The following is a 17,797-nucleotide window of genomic DNA, read 5'->3' as shown; positions in this document are numbered from 1 at the left end:
TGCCTCTTTCCTCAACTTCCCATTACCATTATCTTAAAAGGTTTTTAAGTGATTTTTGTATTTTGCTTTACAAAATTAAGTTCTCAGCATAGTGTCTTGAGAACACAAGAAAAAGCTGAACTCTAAGAAAAATCGATAGATATTAAATCAATATAATTTTCTTACAAGCTTTATTGTATGTACTTTAAATAGTATACAGTATTTCTCAACTAAAATTTAGAACATTCCTTGCCCAAGACATGATTGAAAAAAACCTGGTAATAGAAGCATAAACACAAATAAATATATATACAAATACACACATATATTCCTATAAGGAGAAAATGGGGAAAAAGAGCAAAACTGCGTTAATTTTAACATAACAACAGCAAGAAGATATTTTTCAGGACTATTAATGTGACTTCATAATGAAACAAAATTAATGCAGTTTTAAAATTTATAAATTATTTTTAAAATTCCTACATTTGCCCCAGAAATGTGTTTAACCAGCAACGTTTTCAGAAATAAAACGACGGTAATAGTACCTGGAATGCTCTGAGAAGTGCCATATGGTCACTGAAAGCTCCTGCAGTAAAACGTTTCCTACAAAGCATAGCTGCACGTTTTTGAGAGGCCTGAGTAGGTAGTACAAAAGGATCTCGATAAGCTAGTGTGCAAGCAATTGTAAGGATGGGGTCCAGACACTTTAAAACAACAGCACACAAGACCATTTTACCAAGATGTGGTTCTACTGGCAAGTCAGCCAAATGATACCCAAGTTCAGTCAGATCTTCCCATGTATCCATTGCATCTACTGTCTAAGTAAAAGGAGACAGAACAGACTTTGACACGCGCAAACACTGTTTAATCAAACCACACAATTAAAAACCCCCAAATAAGAAATAAGAATATAGATATTTTTTTTGCTACTACATCTCATAAAAATATATTTTGTTTCTAATATACTATATAAAAGAAGTATATCTACTGTTTTATACATGATGTATTATTTAAAGTACATGATCATTTAAGATAATTGTTTAAAAGTACAAAATTAGTTTACCTGGACAAATTGTAGGAGGACAAAAAGAAAAAATAATTATACAAAATTAGTTAAGACATATTTTCTTTTTGTTTAAAATTTCAAGTAAAAATGTCATGTAAAATAAAACTATGAAGACACCAACCTTAAGCATCTGTACAGCATTTCTTACAATTAAAGCTGGTGGAGGTTCAGGAGCTTTCATAAGAAAATCAGCAATGGAACAATTAACTGGGGCTAGCAGCTTGGTATGTAAGCAAAGTTCCTATAAACCAAAACAGTAAATAATTTTTTAAAATTAAAAAGAATACTAACCTACACATTTAAAGAAATCATGGTAACTATAGTTCTCAAACACAGACTAGTAGAGTCTCTGATTAGAATGAACAGTAGAAGGAACAATGTCTTTCTGTAAAAGAGGAGCTCATACTTTGCCCTAGATGCCAGAACCTTAATAAATACCCTCTTCAATCAACTTATACCAAGACTGCCATTGCTCCCATTGGCAACATCTCCTCACACTGTTCATATACATAACATTCACAGTCACTGTCCAAAAAAAAAAAAATCTTTTTCCCCCTTTATACTTACTGCATTCTAGAATATTTTATCTACTCAGCAAATATTTAAGTGCTTTCTAAGTGCAAGGCCCTGTGCAAATTGGAGAAAAAGAAGGGGACAGAAGGAAGCGTCCATTCTCATTGAGTTTACACTGTAATATGAGTAAGCAGACCTTAAATAATTAATTATATAATTAACTACTTAATTACGATTATCATCAGTGCTATGAAGGCTATAGGGAGCTAAAGAAGTAAATATGATTTAATTAAGTTCAGAAAAGGGTGGGAGAGGGAGACCATGGGAAGTTACAGATAGTTTTCCTGAAGAAAGACACTTAAACTAAGATGTAAAGATTGAGTAGGAGTAACTATAAAAGGAATAAGGGGAAAGAATCTAAGGAGAGAGTAGATATCTGTGAAAGCTGTAAGGCAGAAGGAAAAAATATGTGCTTGAGAAACTAAAACCAATGGTGTAAGAGAGGATAAATAACAAGAAATCACCTGTTCCTTCCTGCCTGTGACTGGAGACACAGGCAGGAACGGGCAATTCATGGTCTTGTTAAGATTCTGAATTTTCTCCCAGGAGGAACAGAAAATCACACATAAGCATTGGGAAGTGGGAAATCATCTTAGGTATATGGATGTTTAACACATTATCCTGCCTCTCTTTAAGGGTTTGGAAGCCAGCATTAGCCAAACACACTAAAGAATCAAATAAATGCATTCTGCTCATCTTCCCTAGAAGCTACAGGGGCTGCCTGTTCCATGAAGTTAGAAAACTTAAAACACACACACACACACCACAATTAATAGAGGTCAGAAAATCTCAGTGAACTCAGTTCTAAAACTACTAGATAATCTCAGCATCTTATACTGAGATTTGGGTATTATCTTCTGGATCTTAAATAATTTGTTTGCTAATCCCTCTGAGAATTTAAAAGGTGAACACTATATAGTTGAAACTCATAAAATGCTGCATTTAAAAAAATATGGCCGGGTGCGGTGGCTCACACCTGTAATCCCAGCACTTTGGGAGGCTGAGGTGGGTGGATCATGAGGTCAAGAGTTTTGAGACCAGCCTGGTCACAATGGTGAAACACCGTCTCTACTAAAAATACAAAAATTAGCCGGGCACGGTGGTGGGCGCCTGTAATCCCAGCTACTCAGGAGGCTGAGGTCAGAGAATCGCCTGAACCCGGGAGGTGGAGGTTGCAGTGAGCCAAGATCACGCCACTACACTGTAGCCTGGGCAACAAAGCAAGACTCTCTGATTCAAAAAAAAAAATATATATATATATATATATCCTTTAAAACTGTACCATAATTTACATACATTCAAGTGATTCTTTAAAATTTTAAAGGTTTATGAATTAAATTTTCTTCTATAGAAAAAATATTTCTGTTATAGACATAGCCACCCTCCATAATATATATTGAATAATTTTGTTTTACAAATTGATTTTTTAAAGGCCTAATCCATAGAAGTTGAAATGGCCCCTCTCTTCCCTCACCCACAAAAATGCCTTTTATATTTAAATAAATTTTTACCTGTAATGGCATTCTCAAAAGTTCCGGAGTCTGAAATTCCAACATATTCTGGAATCGGAGTCTACTGAACAGATGAAAACAAATTCCAGGTCTACATCGTCCTGCCCTTAAAAATAAAACACAAGATTAGGACTCAAACAATGAATAAAGGCTACAATAAACTGTAAACGCAATGTGATTTAGGAAAGAGAAAAATCATCCAGGATCAGGACACCTGAGTTTAAATCCTATTCTGTTTCTTATCCTCTCATCAATCATTTTGGAAAGTACTTCACTAGTCTGGGACTCAATTATTTCATAGACAGTGAGATTCATGAAGGACACCTACCTGATATATCTTGTAGGGTTATGGTAAAAATCAAAAGAAATAGCATACATATAAAAGTGAGCAAAAAACAAAGCATGAATGAATATTGGTAATTTAAATTCAATCAATTTTACTGAGCTTCTATCAAGCACTGTGTTCAGGCCCAGTGATTAGAGTTGTACAAATTATGCATTACACAGCTCCAAGGGAATGCCATTTATCCTGTCATCATAAAGACTTGCATAATTTTCTATGAAGCAGCAGAAAAATACCTGGAAGAAAAGCAGTCTCCTAAATTCACCCAAAGTCACTATATCAGCTAATGGCAGGACTAGCTATGCTAAGGGATAGAGATATAGAAATATTCTTGTCTTCATGGAGCTCACAACCCAGATAGGCAATCATCACTATAACACATTATAAGAGCTATAAAATCTGACATTATTGATCAACTCTTTCCTTCATCAAATACAAGAGGACTTCAAAAAGTTTGTGGAAAAATGGAATTAAAAGAGAAAAAAAAAATTTCTCAACCATTAAGTTCAAGACACTTTTGTAAGTGATGACACCAGCCATTTAGTCCTCCCTAAAGAACTGAGGGTCCAGGGAATGTAATTATATCAATGCAGTTTTACATTATTACCCTAAGAAAAATGGGAGTCCTTTATAGGTATTTTAAGATTAGAAAATAAAAGAATTCAGAAGGAGCCAAGCCAGGACTATAAGGTGGATGCCTAATGATTTCCCACCAAAACTCTCATAAAATTGCCCTTGTTTGATGAGAGGAATGAGCAGGAGCATTGCTGTGGTGGAGAAGGACTTTCTAGTCAAGCTTTCCTATGGGTTTTTCTGCTAAAGCTTTAGCTAACTCTCTCAAAACACTGTCATAATAAGCAGAAGTTACTGTTCTTTGGCCCTCCAGAAACTCAATAAGCAAAATGCCTTGCGCATCCCAAAAAACTGTTGCCATGACCTCCAGTCCACTTTTGCTTTGACTGGACCACTTCTACCTCTTGGTAGTCACTAATTCGATTGTTCTTTGTGTTCAGGATCATACTGGTAAAGCCATGCATGGTTCATCTTCTGTTAGAATTCTTCCAAGAAATGCTTCAGGACCTTGATTCCAATTGTTTAAAATTTCCATTGAAAGCTCTGCTCTTGTCTGCAGTTGATCTAGAAGCAATGGTTTTGGCACCCATCAAGTGGAAAGTCTGCTCAATTTTTAATTTTTCAGTCAGAATTGGGTAACCTGAACCAATTGTGGTATCTATAGTGTTGGCTATTTTTGTGCGTTAATTGTTGGTCCTCTTCAACTAGGGCACAAATGAGATTTTTTTTCCTCACAAATTGACATGGATGGTCTGCTGCTATGGGCTTTATCTTTAACATCATCTCGTCCCTTCTTAAAATGAGTTACCCATTTGTAAACTGCTGATTTATTCAGGGCACTGTCACCATAAATGTGATATTTGCTCTTACTTCAATTTTAGAAGAATTCATGTTGCTCTGATAGGGGCTTTTTTCAAACTGATGTCTTATCTTTCTTAGTGCCTCAAATCAGATCCTGTTCAGACATGTTATAATAAGTTAATATGAGTTTATTTTGGTGTAAAAAAATTTTGAACTCCATGCATAATTTTTTTCATAAGATGCATTTTCCACAAAGTTTTTGAAGACCGCTTATACTTCCCTACACTATACTCTTCGGCCTCTGACTTATGTCCAGGCTCCTCTAAGAGATTTCTATATTTGCCTAGTCCTTAAATGTTTATGGTCCTCTGAGATTGAACCCTCAGCCATCTGCTCTTCTTACACTACCCTCTCCTCTGAAGTAACTTTAATTATATTCATAACCTCAATTTCCATCTGCATTATATCTTCTTATCCTAATTCTAGGCCTACACTTTAGAAACTCCTTAGACAGCTCTACTTAGATTTTTTTTTTTTTTTTTTTTTTTTGAGACGGAGTCTTGCTCTGTCACCCAGGCTGGAGTGCAATGGCATGGTCTCGGCTCAATGCAGCCTCTGCCTCCCAGGTTCATGCGATTCTCCTGCTTCAGTCTCCTCAGTAGCTGGGATTACAGGCGTCCACCCCCACGCCTGGCTAATTTTTGTATTTTCATTAGAGACAGGGTTTCACCATGTTGGCCAGGCTGGTCTCGAACTCCTGACCTTGTGATTTGCCCACCTCAGCCTCCCAATCCACTTAGATTTTCTACAGGCAACTCAAACTCAAAATAACCAAAAATTAATTATTCTCCCCAGAGAAAACATTCTTCCCATTTTCCCTATCTGACTATGGCACTACTGTCCAATTTTTTAAGACAGAAACCTGGATGACATCCTTAACTCCACTCTCTTCCTTACCCCTCACCCCCTACATACACAATCAATCACCAACATTACTTTCTTTAGTATCTCTTGAATTAATTATCTATTTATTTTTATTTCCACCACCACTAAAACAATCCAGACTACTTTCATCTCTCCCTTATTATAGGAAAGTACTAATGAAGGAGCCTCCTGCTGGGTCCTCCTACCATCATTTTTGTCCCTGCCAATCCATTCTTCAGAGAGCTGAAAGGATACTATACTCATGTCATCCCACTGTTTATTTTTTTAAAAAAGAGAGAAAACTCAAAATGGTCCTTAAGAACTTATCCCCAACTTTCAGCTCATTTTTCACTATTCTCTAAACTAAATTCTATCCAAACATCCATCCTATTCACTCTTGCCTTTAGGTAAATAAGTATACTTGGTTATACTTTCCCTCTGCCTTTTAAAAATGCCTTTCCACAACTCCTCCTTTATTCACAATTGTCTCAGATTCAATCTTAACAACTCTGGAAACATCCAGTTGTAGCACAAATAACACTGTATTAAAATTGCTTAATTTACTGGACTCACATATGGCCTGCAACATTTGCCCTACCTCCAGCTTTACCTATCAGGTTATGGTTTATTTATCACTGGATCCGTAACATGTGCACAGGGAAGACTTTTGATAAATATTTGTTGAAAAATGGCAATGAAAATTTTTACAGTTCTGGCCTTCATCTCCAATAATATACTATTTGTTATTTTATTTTTTTTGAGACAGGGTCTGGCTCTGTCGCTCAGGCTGGAGTGGAGTTGTATGATCACAGCTCACGGCAGCTGCAGCCTTGACCTCCTAGGATCAAATGATCCTCCCACCTTAGCCTCCCAAGCAGCTAGGCCCACAGGCCTGTGCCACCACACCTAGCTGATTTTTTAATTTTTTTGTAGAGACAAGGTCTCACTATGATGCCCAGGCTAGTCTCAGACTCTTAGATTCAAGCGATCCTTCCACTTCAGGCTCCCAAAGTGCTGGGATTACAAGCATGAGCCACTACACCCAGCCTTACTCACAATAATATACTATTAATAGCATAGACGTCCAGCTTAATGTATCAAGCCACTATTAGTAATAAGAAAACAACTGACAAAACAACAACAAAGCCCTCATGGGCACTCTATGAAGTTACAAGGTAAAGAAATAATGCATATGAGTCTTCAGCATATGAGGCATTCTTTTAAAGTCAGCATTTCATGTTTTCTTGCTAATTATAATAAAATGCAAGATAAACATTTACTGAAAATGATACTTTTTAATGTTATCTTTTGAAAATTAAAAAGTAACCCAAACACATAGTAAAATAACCAAATTACAAAAAAAAAAATTGTCTCCTTACTCCAAGAACCCCACAAATCCTCCTTCTCAGAGTTAATAACCATTCACTGTTTTTTAATATTTCTCCCAGACTTCTCGATGCATTTGTGTCAAAATATATACACAAACACACATGTATTTTTCTTACCACAAAAGACTACTAGATGCATGTTCTATATCCTTTCAATTAACAATGCATCCTGAAAACTCATTCCACAAAAGAACACATAGATCTACATTTTTCCTTTTAACAACTACCTAAAAAGCCACTGTGTGGCTATAATTTATTTAATCACTTCAGTATTGATGGACACCACACTGTTCCCAGGCTTTACATTATTATAAACAATGCTTCAAAGAGCAGACTTAAACATACATCTTTGCACACGTGTGCAAGCATACTCAGGATAAATTATGACAAGTGGAATCTACGGTGAAAGAGTAGATTTGGATAAATAGTTTCAAACTGCACTCTGGAGAAGTCACATCAATCTACACTCCCATCAGTAAAATATGAAAGACTACTGGCCCGTGTTTTTCCTCTATATTGTACATACTGTTAAACATTTTCATCAATGCCCATCTGAGAGTCAAAAAATAATATCTCATTAATTTGCATTTATTTTGATACATATTAGGTAGTATATGTGAGGATAACGTATTACTAGGACATACACAATTTTTATTTTGGTAAACTGCCTATTTGTGCTCTTTATCCATTTTAACTGGATTATTGGTGTTTAGTTGATTTCAAAGAGCTTTTTTATATAATAAGGAAATTAGCTCTTTGTCCTATATTGCATATGTTTAGAATTTTTCGTTTTGTTTTTTAAGCTTCTTACACCTGAATGTACATTTAACTAGGCAAAAATTTTTAATTTTAACATAACCTACATTCAACTTTTAAAGAAGTATTAAAATGGCTTGCTTTGCAAAAATAATATAAAAATTTTAACATGAAAACTATTATCAAACGTGGAATATATGATAAATGTGTAATGCATATAAAAATGTTTCCATTTTACAGGCAATTGAATGAATATACATTAAATATATATTACCTGCCTTTCCGCTGTATGGCACTAGCTTTGGAAATCCATACCATTTTTAACATTGTAACAAAATTCAGAGCATCAAAGGATTTCTGTAATATTTAAACCATCTTTATGTTAGAATATAAAAGGTATTCAAAAGGTAATAGCAAGAAATGTTATCAACATATTTTAACATGCCAGAAGTTTAATTCAAAGTCCTCTCTTGATTAAATAATTAAAACAGCAGTACTGATTTTTAAAAAACCCTGATTTTCTGGTTACAAACGTACTAAGAAAAAAGGATTTAAAAACTAAACTCAGAAGAGCGTAAAACTTCCCCATTCTGTGCTCTGCTAAGCTATCTGTTGCTCTCTGCCACAGCTGGATAATGGCAGCCAGTTCTCATAAGACATCAAGATTGGAGAGAACTGATCTATTCCCTTGAGGTCGTTTTTCTATCAGATTTGCATCATTGTGGAGAATAAGAAGATTAAGGAAAGACATTTTCTGAAATACTTTTCAGGGACCTAACCTTGCAGAGTAAGAATAACAATCAATAATCTTATCCCAAAGAGAAATATTTTTAACCACTTCCACTTTACCTCCTGCTGAGCTACTAACAAAGTTAGCCTTTCCTGAATGTTACAATGAAGAAAGTAAAAAAGAACCATTGTTACCCACATACTTCTTCAAATAACCTATAGTGAAAATTTATTGTAGAGAAATATTTTAAAGAAATACAAGCCTAACTAGAACATGTATTTCAGTCACTCGGTACTTATCCTTTCTCTTTCATAAAATAACTGCATAGAGCAAATAAAAATGTTTGCACAATGGTTTATAAAATTTTTAGAAAACAGCTTCTTAGTTTTTAATATAATATTACATTTGTCAATTTTGTATGTTAAATAACTTTTGACACTACCCATGTTTTAAATTTCAGTTACTTAATAAATAAATAACACCTAAAGGAACTTTCTAAAATATTCAAAACCCACTTTATCCACTTTAGGTAATTTTAGGGCAATAAAATCTGAATTTTCATTGGCTCACCATTAAGATTTTTAGTGATAATACTCATTAATGTACTATTATATAAAAATAAAATTTATCCCACCTTTATTCAATTTTAATGCATATGGCCAATTTTTATAATAAAATTTTATTTTCTATAAAATATTCCTTAAAATTACATTGAAAACATAAGGCAATTACTTTTTCCACATTAAAAATGATCATTTATATCCACTAAATAGACATAATTTGCTTGCCACACATGAATAATATCTCTTCCCTTGAAAAATCAATTATCTTTACCACTTTCATTTTTTCAGCGAACGTTATCTACCAAAAGTTAGGAACCCCTGCTGGGCATTCCATTACTAAAAGGAAATAAATGCCTTTTTTGTTTTATAACAAAGGTTGGCTGCTTTTGAAAAGGACTTTCAAATAGTAAATATTTTGGCTTTGAGAGGGTCTCTGTTACAAATACTCCAATCTGCCTTGCAGCGTGAAGGCAGCAACCATAGAGAAAAGGTAAAAGTAGACGTAGCTGAGTTCCAATGAAACTTTTTTTACAAAAGCAAGTGTTAAGTCCAATTTAGCTGGTTATCCCATGGTTTATCTATTTCTTTGCTTTCTTTCAGCATGGTTCTCTTGAACTGAGTATCTTTTGAACACCTGCTATAGGTGAGGCACTAAAGATTTAACAGTGAACAAGGACATAATCCATGTCTATATGTAGAAGGAAAACATAAAAAATATGTAATCAAATTCCCGTACTGTGTGACAACATTTTCACTATAACTAACCAAACCCTTACTTTCTTCCTAGTATTTGGTGAGCAAAGCTACATTTTTGTGTACTTTGTTAAAATAACAAAAATTGATTCTATATACTGAATTATTTAAGGCAGAATATTTAGTAAAATCAATATTTCGTATGTTAAATTTATCTAGAACCAGACATTTTTCTTAAATTCTGCTTATAAAAGCATGTGCTGGTCCAAGCTGTCTTGAGTAGAGGTAAAATTAAAAGAAAAATGACTAAATAATAAATAAAAGCATTTGTTGAAGTAGAGCTTAAACTCCTTCATTTAAGTAAAACTACAACTTACCCATACATACCTCTTTCACCTTACCAGAATCAATAACAAAGACAACATCATTGACTGTGATGCTGGTTTCAGCAATATTGGTGGAAAGGATCTGCAACAAGATATTACTTTAAAGTTAATATAAAAACAGAAAAAATAACTAATAAAAGTGTTAAAAAGAAGATTTTATGAAGCTTACTATTTTTCGAACACCTGCAGGTGGGTTTTTTAATACTTTCTTTTGATCGGATGTTTGCATATTTGAATGAAGCATAAAGACTTGATATCTGTTGACAATTGAAAGAGAAAATACACTATAGGACCTGTCTGTTATTTTAAGCAACAGATATAAGGCTTTAGCCCTTACCTATGTGTATTGTCAGCAAACCGCTTGTCATCAAACAGGATGCGATCTCTCAGTCCAACAATTTCGTCATATCCAGGCACAAAAATTAGTACTGCACCTTGGAGAAGAATGCCTTTTTAATATTAAATCTCATTGTGAATCAGAGGCAATCAACAGAATTATAAAAATCTATATCACATGTTTTCAAGTACTGGTAAACTATCATAAGATGACATGAGATTATTCACTTACTACTATCAGTGCAATTATATAAAAATTTGTACACTTAAAATATTAATTCTTAAAGTATATATTTTGCTCCAGTTCTTTTAGACAACACTTATTTACCAGCATCACAAGTATGGCAGATATTGTATAGAAGATGCATGATCAAATCCAAGTCTACTTTTTCATCATCGAAACTATGATGATAAGCTTTCAGGAGCTCTCTGTCTTCAGCACTGAGGTCACTTCCATTTGTTTGAACCAGAGAACTTTCATCCAGATTTCCAAATTCCAGTGAAGCACTAAAAAAAAAAAAAAAAGACCATGTCAATTTCCATTAAAAAAAGTAATCCTTATGTCCTTCAAATTTCCAATATTCCCTAAGGAAGGTAAGGTAAGTGACACTTAATGTCCTAGCTATAATATGATTCATGTTTTGATTTCAAGCACATTATTCAAAGTAAAATTTGGCAATGAATGCTTTTAGAAAAACACAACCTGAAGGCATTTCTCCAAAGTAAATATACAAATGGCCTATAAGCACATGAAAAGATGTTCAACATCATTAGCTCTCAGGGAAATGCAAATCAAAACCACAGTGAAATACCACTTCCCACCCACTAGGATGACAACAGTCAAAAAGACAGACAATAACAAGTGTCGCAGAGGGTGTGCAGAAATTTAAACCCTCATGCATTGCTGGTGGAAATGTAAAATGGTAAAGCTGCTTTGGAAAACAATGTGGCAGTTCTTCAAAAAGTTAAACATAGAGTTACCATATGCCCCAGCAATTCCACTCCTAGGTGTATATATAAGAGAAATGAAAAAGATATATCCACATAAAAATTGTACACAAATATTCATACCAGTATTATTCATACTCAGAAAGTGGAAAAACCTAAGTGTTCATCAATTGACAAATATACAAACTTTGGTATATCCATAGAATATTTATTAGTCGTAAAAATAATGCTACAACATGGATATTTTATGCTAACTGAAAAAAGCCAATCACAAAAACCACATATCACATGATTTCATTTATACAAAATGTCCAAAATAGACAAATCTATAGAAACTGGAAGTAGATTAGTGGTTGGTCTAGAGCTGGAGGAGGCCTAGGAGAGTTGGGGGGGAATAGGGAGAAATACCTAATGGGTACAAGTTTCTTTTTGTGGTGATGAAACTGTTCTAAAATTGATTGTGGTGATGATTGCATAAGTCTGTGAACATATGAAAAACCATTGAATTGTGTACCTAAATGGGTGAATTATATGGTATATTAATTATATCTCAATAAAACTTAAAAACCACAAACTTTCAGCTATCATTTATGTTTTCTTAATAGGTTGTATCTATTTACTATTATAAACAATATTCTGATGTACAGTTCACATTTTTAAAAAACTCAATAGGTACCAACTTAACATGACTGTTAATTAGAAAATTCTATACTAAAAGCAAGTTGATTATGCTTTTTCCAAAAGCAAGAATCAACATAAATTACTGAAATAAATGCCTTGCTTCATCTTACATGTAAAAATGTAAACTATTGCTATCACTAGCAATTATCAACAGAATTTCTAGGAAGTTCAACTAAATCCAATCTCAAAGAATTTAGCAGAAACATAACATGAGACTGTTTTCAATGGGAAAAGTATTAAACTTCTACAACTTAATAATTGGCTCTTGTAAATTTTTTTATTATACTTTAAGTTCTGGGATACATGTGCAGAACGTGCAGGTTTGTTACATACATATACACGTGCCATGGAGGTTTGCTGCACCTATCAACCCATCATTTACATTAGGTATTTCTCCTAATGCTATCCCTCCCCTATCCCCCAACCCCTCAAGAGGCCCTGGTGTGTGATGTTCCCCTCCCTGTGTCCATGTGTTCTCAGCTCTTGTCAATTTCAAGATCTACTTTAAAACACTGTAAGTTTATTGTTTTTTAATTTTTAACACATAAATGAAGAAGACATTATATTCTGTTTAAAGCTATAATCTTTGGATATAAATTATCAGTAATCCAGTAAACATAATAATATATTTAATTTTAAATACCTGAAATTTGTAATTGATAATTTCATGCTCTATCAAATAAAAAGAAACCCCAGTTAGCCAGGATAATTAAAATATTATCCAGATAAACGCTTTACCTGGTAACCTGTAGTATCTAGTGAGCTTTACTTAACACCATAAGAATGTCTGGAACATTCAAAGTGTTAATAATAAAAGGACTGCAAGTTCTGGGTGTTATTATTGAAATGACAACTAAACCTACCATATCAGAAATAGCATTTAAACCTATCAAGAATTTTGAGACTCACTGTCACGACTAATTTCAAATGTCTGAGACTACATTTCCAATTTTACATCTACAAAAACCCAGGTCAAATAAAACATTTTATATGTTCTTGAATAACAGATATTTTAATATATTTTAACTTCAGGCTCCATTGTTTTCTTTTTTGAGTCTCTAAAGGTTGAAAACAGAAGCTTTCAACGTATTATAAAATATACTATATATTCAAAATTTTCTTTAAATATCTAATCTGAAAGCTTCATAATTTATTTAAATATCTAATCTAAATTTATCTAAAATTTCTATCTAAAAGACAATTAATTTGATTGGTTTTACAGGATTCCCTTGTGATTTTTCTTTTTTTGCTAAATCAAAGCAATACATATACATAGTGGTAATAAACGGTTTTATAGAAGTTATAACAAAAACTCCTAGTCACACTGCTTAGGACTATTGTATTGTTTTAGCCATTTCTTTTAGTATTTGCTGTCATATTTCTAAGTAACACTCATTTTCTGCTATTTATTGTTTTAACAATGTAGTCATTATCTGTGAACCCCCAACTAATGAAAAATGAGGTTACCACTTCCACTTCCCTACACTTACCACCCACGCCAGTTCCTACAATTTTTGTTAAATCTTCATTCAGCCTTTACTTTACTATCACTGGTAAACATTTACTGCTTAGCCTAATAATATACTATGATTATACCTCCTTTCTTGTGTAACTTTTTGTTTTTCCTAGAGTAACAACTGTCTAATTTTTATTTGCTTAGTTTTCTGTGATCTGATAGTAATTCTTCCCAAATTATCTAACAGATTCATAAAGCTTTTTAATATGATTAAGAATGCCAGGTAAATTTTTTCCCCCCCAGAGACCTCCCTCTAGAGCCCCACATCTTCTGTTCCTATGCGATCAGGCCTACCAGACACAGGTGTCATCAAAACAATCCTCTGCACCAGCATCCTGAGCATTCCTTTCACCTATCCTCTGTGCTGTACCTGCCCGGTTTTACCCGTTTTTTTTCCCCCCATTTTTTGTTTTTGCTTTTACTTCTTTTTTGTGAAGCACATTCTCCAAGTTTCCTAATAAAGGAGTACACAGGAAGCAAATTTTCTTATGTTTTTTCTACAATTTTCCTACTCTGTAAGCAATTTTCTAAATTTTATCTTGTAACTCTTCTTTTTTTCTATCATATTTTTAATTTAAAATAATTACTTCTTATTTATTCATTCACTCAACAAATATTCACTGCACATCTACTACATCTATTGCTGTTCTTGAACACGCAGACAATAAGCTTACTACATTCTAGTAGGGAGAAGAGATAGACAATAAACCAATAAAACAGTGAACAAGTAAATTATATAGTGTATCAGAGGGTGGTAGGGCTTCTGGAGAAAAAAAGAATACGTAGAACAGGTTAAAGAGGATGGACAGTGCGTGGAGGGTTGATTGTAATATCAGATAGGGCAAATTTAGGTCAGCCTCATGAAGACAAAATCTGAACAAAGATTCGTGTTCTGTTCCTTTTTGATAGCACACTGTTTTTATTTCATGAATGCAATATCTTTTATTATAGTTTTGTATTCTAAGTTTTCTCTTTGATAACTAATTTTGTTTTACTGCTTCACTCAAAGGCCACTGAATGAGCCTCTAAGGAGTTCCAAAGCTAAAATGAGTGTTTCTCATTGGCACTGTGAGTTTTCTTAGTTCTGCTAAGTCAATCAAGCAGCTATCATCCCAAAATTAACATCTTCTATCAGTTGCCCTGTCCTCTTCCATTCTCTTTGACTTTGGTTTACACCTTTTAAATTTCTTTATATTGCTTCACTGTCATTTCAGTGAGGTTTTGGGAAATGTAAAAGGTTTGAGAAAATGCAGAGATAAATACTTATGTTGCATCTACCATGTTTAATTGGAAATCCCTCTTCTGATTTCTTAAAATAAGACAAATATTATACCATGGTAGATCAGACAGAAAATTTCCTTAGAATCACACAAGAAAAAATCTCTGGATAAAAGATGATAAATGGTTTACATTTGTATAGTCCATAATTTATATGGTGAAGCTCTTTTTTAAAAGAAGGTAGAACTTAAAATAGTATAAAGTTTTACCTGTAAGATTCTAGAAGATCCACAATTTCAGTCTGCCCAAAGTGTTTAGCCCAATCCAATGCCATCCTGCCAAAATTCAAAGGATATATAAGAAAGATGTCATCAAAATTGTAGAACTAGTTCGTGACTAGCCTGGGCAACATCAAGACCTTGTCTTTTCAAAAAACTTTTTAAATAAAAAATAAGATAAATTATAGTTAAAAAACAAGTCATTCAAAATTATTGACCCATTAAAACAGAAATTCACCAGCAATTATTACACAATAGTTTTTAATATAAAGACAAACATAAGAAATCAAAAAAGATATGTGCAGCTATACAAAGATATATACAGAATCAATGTAGTTTAAAATTACCAGCCATTTGATGCTTTACTATGGACATTGGCTCCCATACTGATTAACTGTTCTACTTGACTTGCAAAGCCACGTCCTGCAGCAACCATCAGAGCTGTTGCACTGGTTTCACTATGTCTGTAATCAACTAAAAAAAGGAAAAGATAAATAAAACTTAAATTTCCAAACTACTTAAAACCATTTTCACTCTTTAAAAAATGTGAAATAGCAGAACTGAGTTTCAGGATAATTAGCCTGAGACTTGCTCCTTAACTACATAATGACAGCACTATATAACCCTTCACTTAGATCATCTACAGCAATCTGTTATGATACGTCTAGTGTAAATAGAATAAAGACTGTCGGTTGGAAGGTAGGAGGAGGAAAGATCACTGTTAAACTGTTTTAAGCTCATCTATATTATTTTAACAGAAAACAAAAGCTATTAACTTGCATAACCTTAAATAATCTTCCTAAATCTAGATATTACCTTGTTCACCAAATGACAAGATATAATTAAACAATTTAAAAGTTAATTTTCATCAGTAACTAGTAATGAATACTTAAAAGCTTCAAATGCAATGTTTGAGACAATGTTTTGTTGTTATTTCACTTTGCTTTTAATCCCCCATTCAAGGCTATTTTATAAGACATTTAATGGGATTAACACTGACAGAAAGTTTATTTCCCATAAAACCCTTACATTAGAAAAATAATTAAAGTTCTATTGAAGTTTCTTCCTAGAATATATTTCTCAAGCAATTCAATGTAATTGCTTAGCACTAATTTGCTTAAATTACAAAATTGGTAATTTCATTAAGATTTCATTTTTAAAAACCCTCAATAGTAAAATTTAAGATAACTACAAAAGGAAAATTTTAATCTTTCATATACAGTATGTATACCCAATTATCTTCTATTTAATAAACACTCTGAAACACAGTATCCATTACCAATATAAATCAGTGTTCTTTTAAAGTGGGGCAGAGACAAGAAAATTGCCTCAGGCTTTCTTTTTAAGACTATTTTTTTAGAACAAGTTTTAGGTTCACAGCAAAGCTGAGAGGAAAATACAAGTATATCCCATATGTCCCTTGCCTCACACATGCATAGCCTCCCCCACTAACATCCCCCACCAGAGTGGAACATTTGTTACAACTGATGAACTTGCACTGACACATCAACCAAAGTCCATAGTTTACATTAGGATTCACTCTTGGTTTTGTGCATTTTATGGATTTGGACAAATATATAATCGCATGTATTTTTATTTTGCTTCGGGGTTCGTTTTTTCGGGTGGGTTTGTTGTTGTTGTTGTTTCTGCTTTGTATTTTAAAAAGCACACATAGCCATACCTTACTCCAAGATTCAGATTCAATAAGTCTGGGATGGTCAGGCATTTTAAAAGGCCAATTTATTTTGATCTGTACTCATTGTATGAAAATTACTTCTTCAACTGAATATTCAATTAATGGCCTTTGAGTAGCATTTTGAGCTGAAGGATATCAATAAATGTGAAACATTTAAAACATTTTTAACACTCCTCCCTTCAAGAGGTAGAGCCTAATTCCCTTCTCCCTGAATATAAACTGGACTAAGTGACTCATTCTAATGAACAGAATAACGTGAAAGAGGTGGTGTGCAACTCTGGAAACTAGGTCATAAAAAGTAACTACAACTTCTTCCTGCTCTTTTTCTTTCTCTCTTGAATCACTCTCAGAGAAGCCAGCTGCCACCTCACAGGTAGAATAAGGCATCCCTATTGAGAAGGGCAGTTGACAAGAACTCATGGCTATTCTGCCAACAGCCAGCAACAAACTAAGGACTCTTGCCAAAAGTTATGTAAGTGAGGCTTCTTGAAAGCAGACCCTCCAGCCCCAAAAAGCTTCAGATGAATGCAGCCCCTACCAACAGTTTAACCACAACCTCATGAGAGACTTGGAGCCAGACCACTCAGCTAAACCACTCCCAGATTCTTGACTCTCAGAAACTATGTGAGATAATAAATGTTTCAGGCTTCTAAGTGTTAGAATCATTTGTAATGCAGCAATAGATATAGTAAGTATGACAGAGAATGTCAAGTCTTAACTGATTATTAGCTACTTCTACATGATCATGGGGAAAATGATGGTACTAAAGAGAAATCTATGAAGCCCAGAGTTTCCTAAATCATATGACATATTTTCAGTTCTGGTGCAAATTAAGGGT

At 33.6% G+C, this 17,797-nt stretch overlaps 1 protein-coding gene across 4 annotated transcripts in view; it reads right to left on the bottom strand.

Moving 5' to 3' along the window:
* Positions 1-17,797, bottom strand: part of YTHDC2 (YTH domain containing 2) — an 80,785-nt gene that overhangs the window by 30,365 nt on the left and 32,623 nt on the right. For all 4 annotated transcript variants that reach the window (XM_030817782.1, XM_003259840.2, XM_030817788.1 and 1 more), the window contains 10 exons: positions 15,611-15,737; positions 15,255-15,320; positions 10,951-11,129; positions 10,624-10,720; positions 10,456-10,543; positions 10,288-10,368; positions 8,189-8,271; positions 3,130-3,235; positions 1,167-1,286; positions 525-797 (listed from right to left, as the gene is read on the bottom strand). In XM_030817782.1, coding sequence (XP_030673642.1) covers positions 525-797; positions 1,167-1,286; positions 3,130-3,235; positions 8,189-8,271; positions 10,288-10,368; positions 10,456-10,543; positions 10,624-10,720; positions 10,951-11,129; positions 15,255-15,320; positions 15,611-15,737 — 1,220 coding nt within the window. The remainder of the gene's footprint in view (positions 1-524; positions 798-1,166; positions 1,287-3,129; positions 3,236-8,188; positions 8,272-10,287; positions 10,369-10,455; positions 10,544-10,623; positions 10,721-10,950; positions 11,130-15,254; positions 15,321-15,610; positions 15,738-17,797) is intronic.

The sequence above is a fragment of the Nomascus leucogenys genome, chromosome 2 (genome assembly GCF_006542625.1).
Source record: "Nomascus leucogenys isolate Asia chromosome 2, Asia_NLE_v1, whole genome shotgun sequence".
Classification (NCBI taxonomy): domain Eukaryota; kingdom Metazoa; phylum Chordata; class Mammalia; order Primates; family Hylobatidae; genus Nomascus; species Nomascus leucogenys.
The sequence above is the reverse complement of the archived record's forward strand: the minus strand, read 5'-3'. Positions and strand labels throughout refer to the sequence as shown.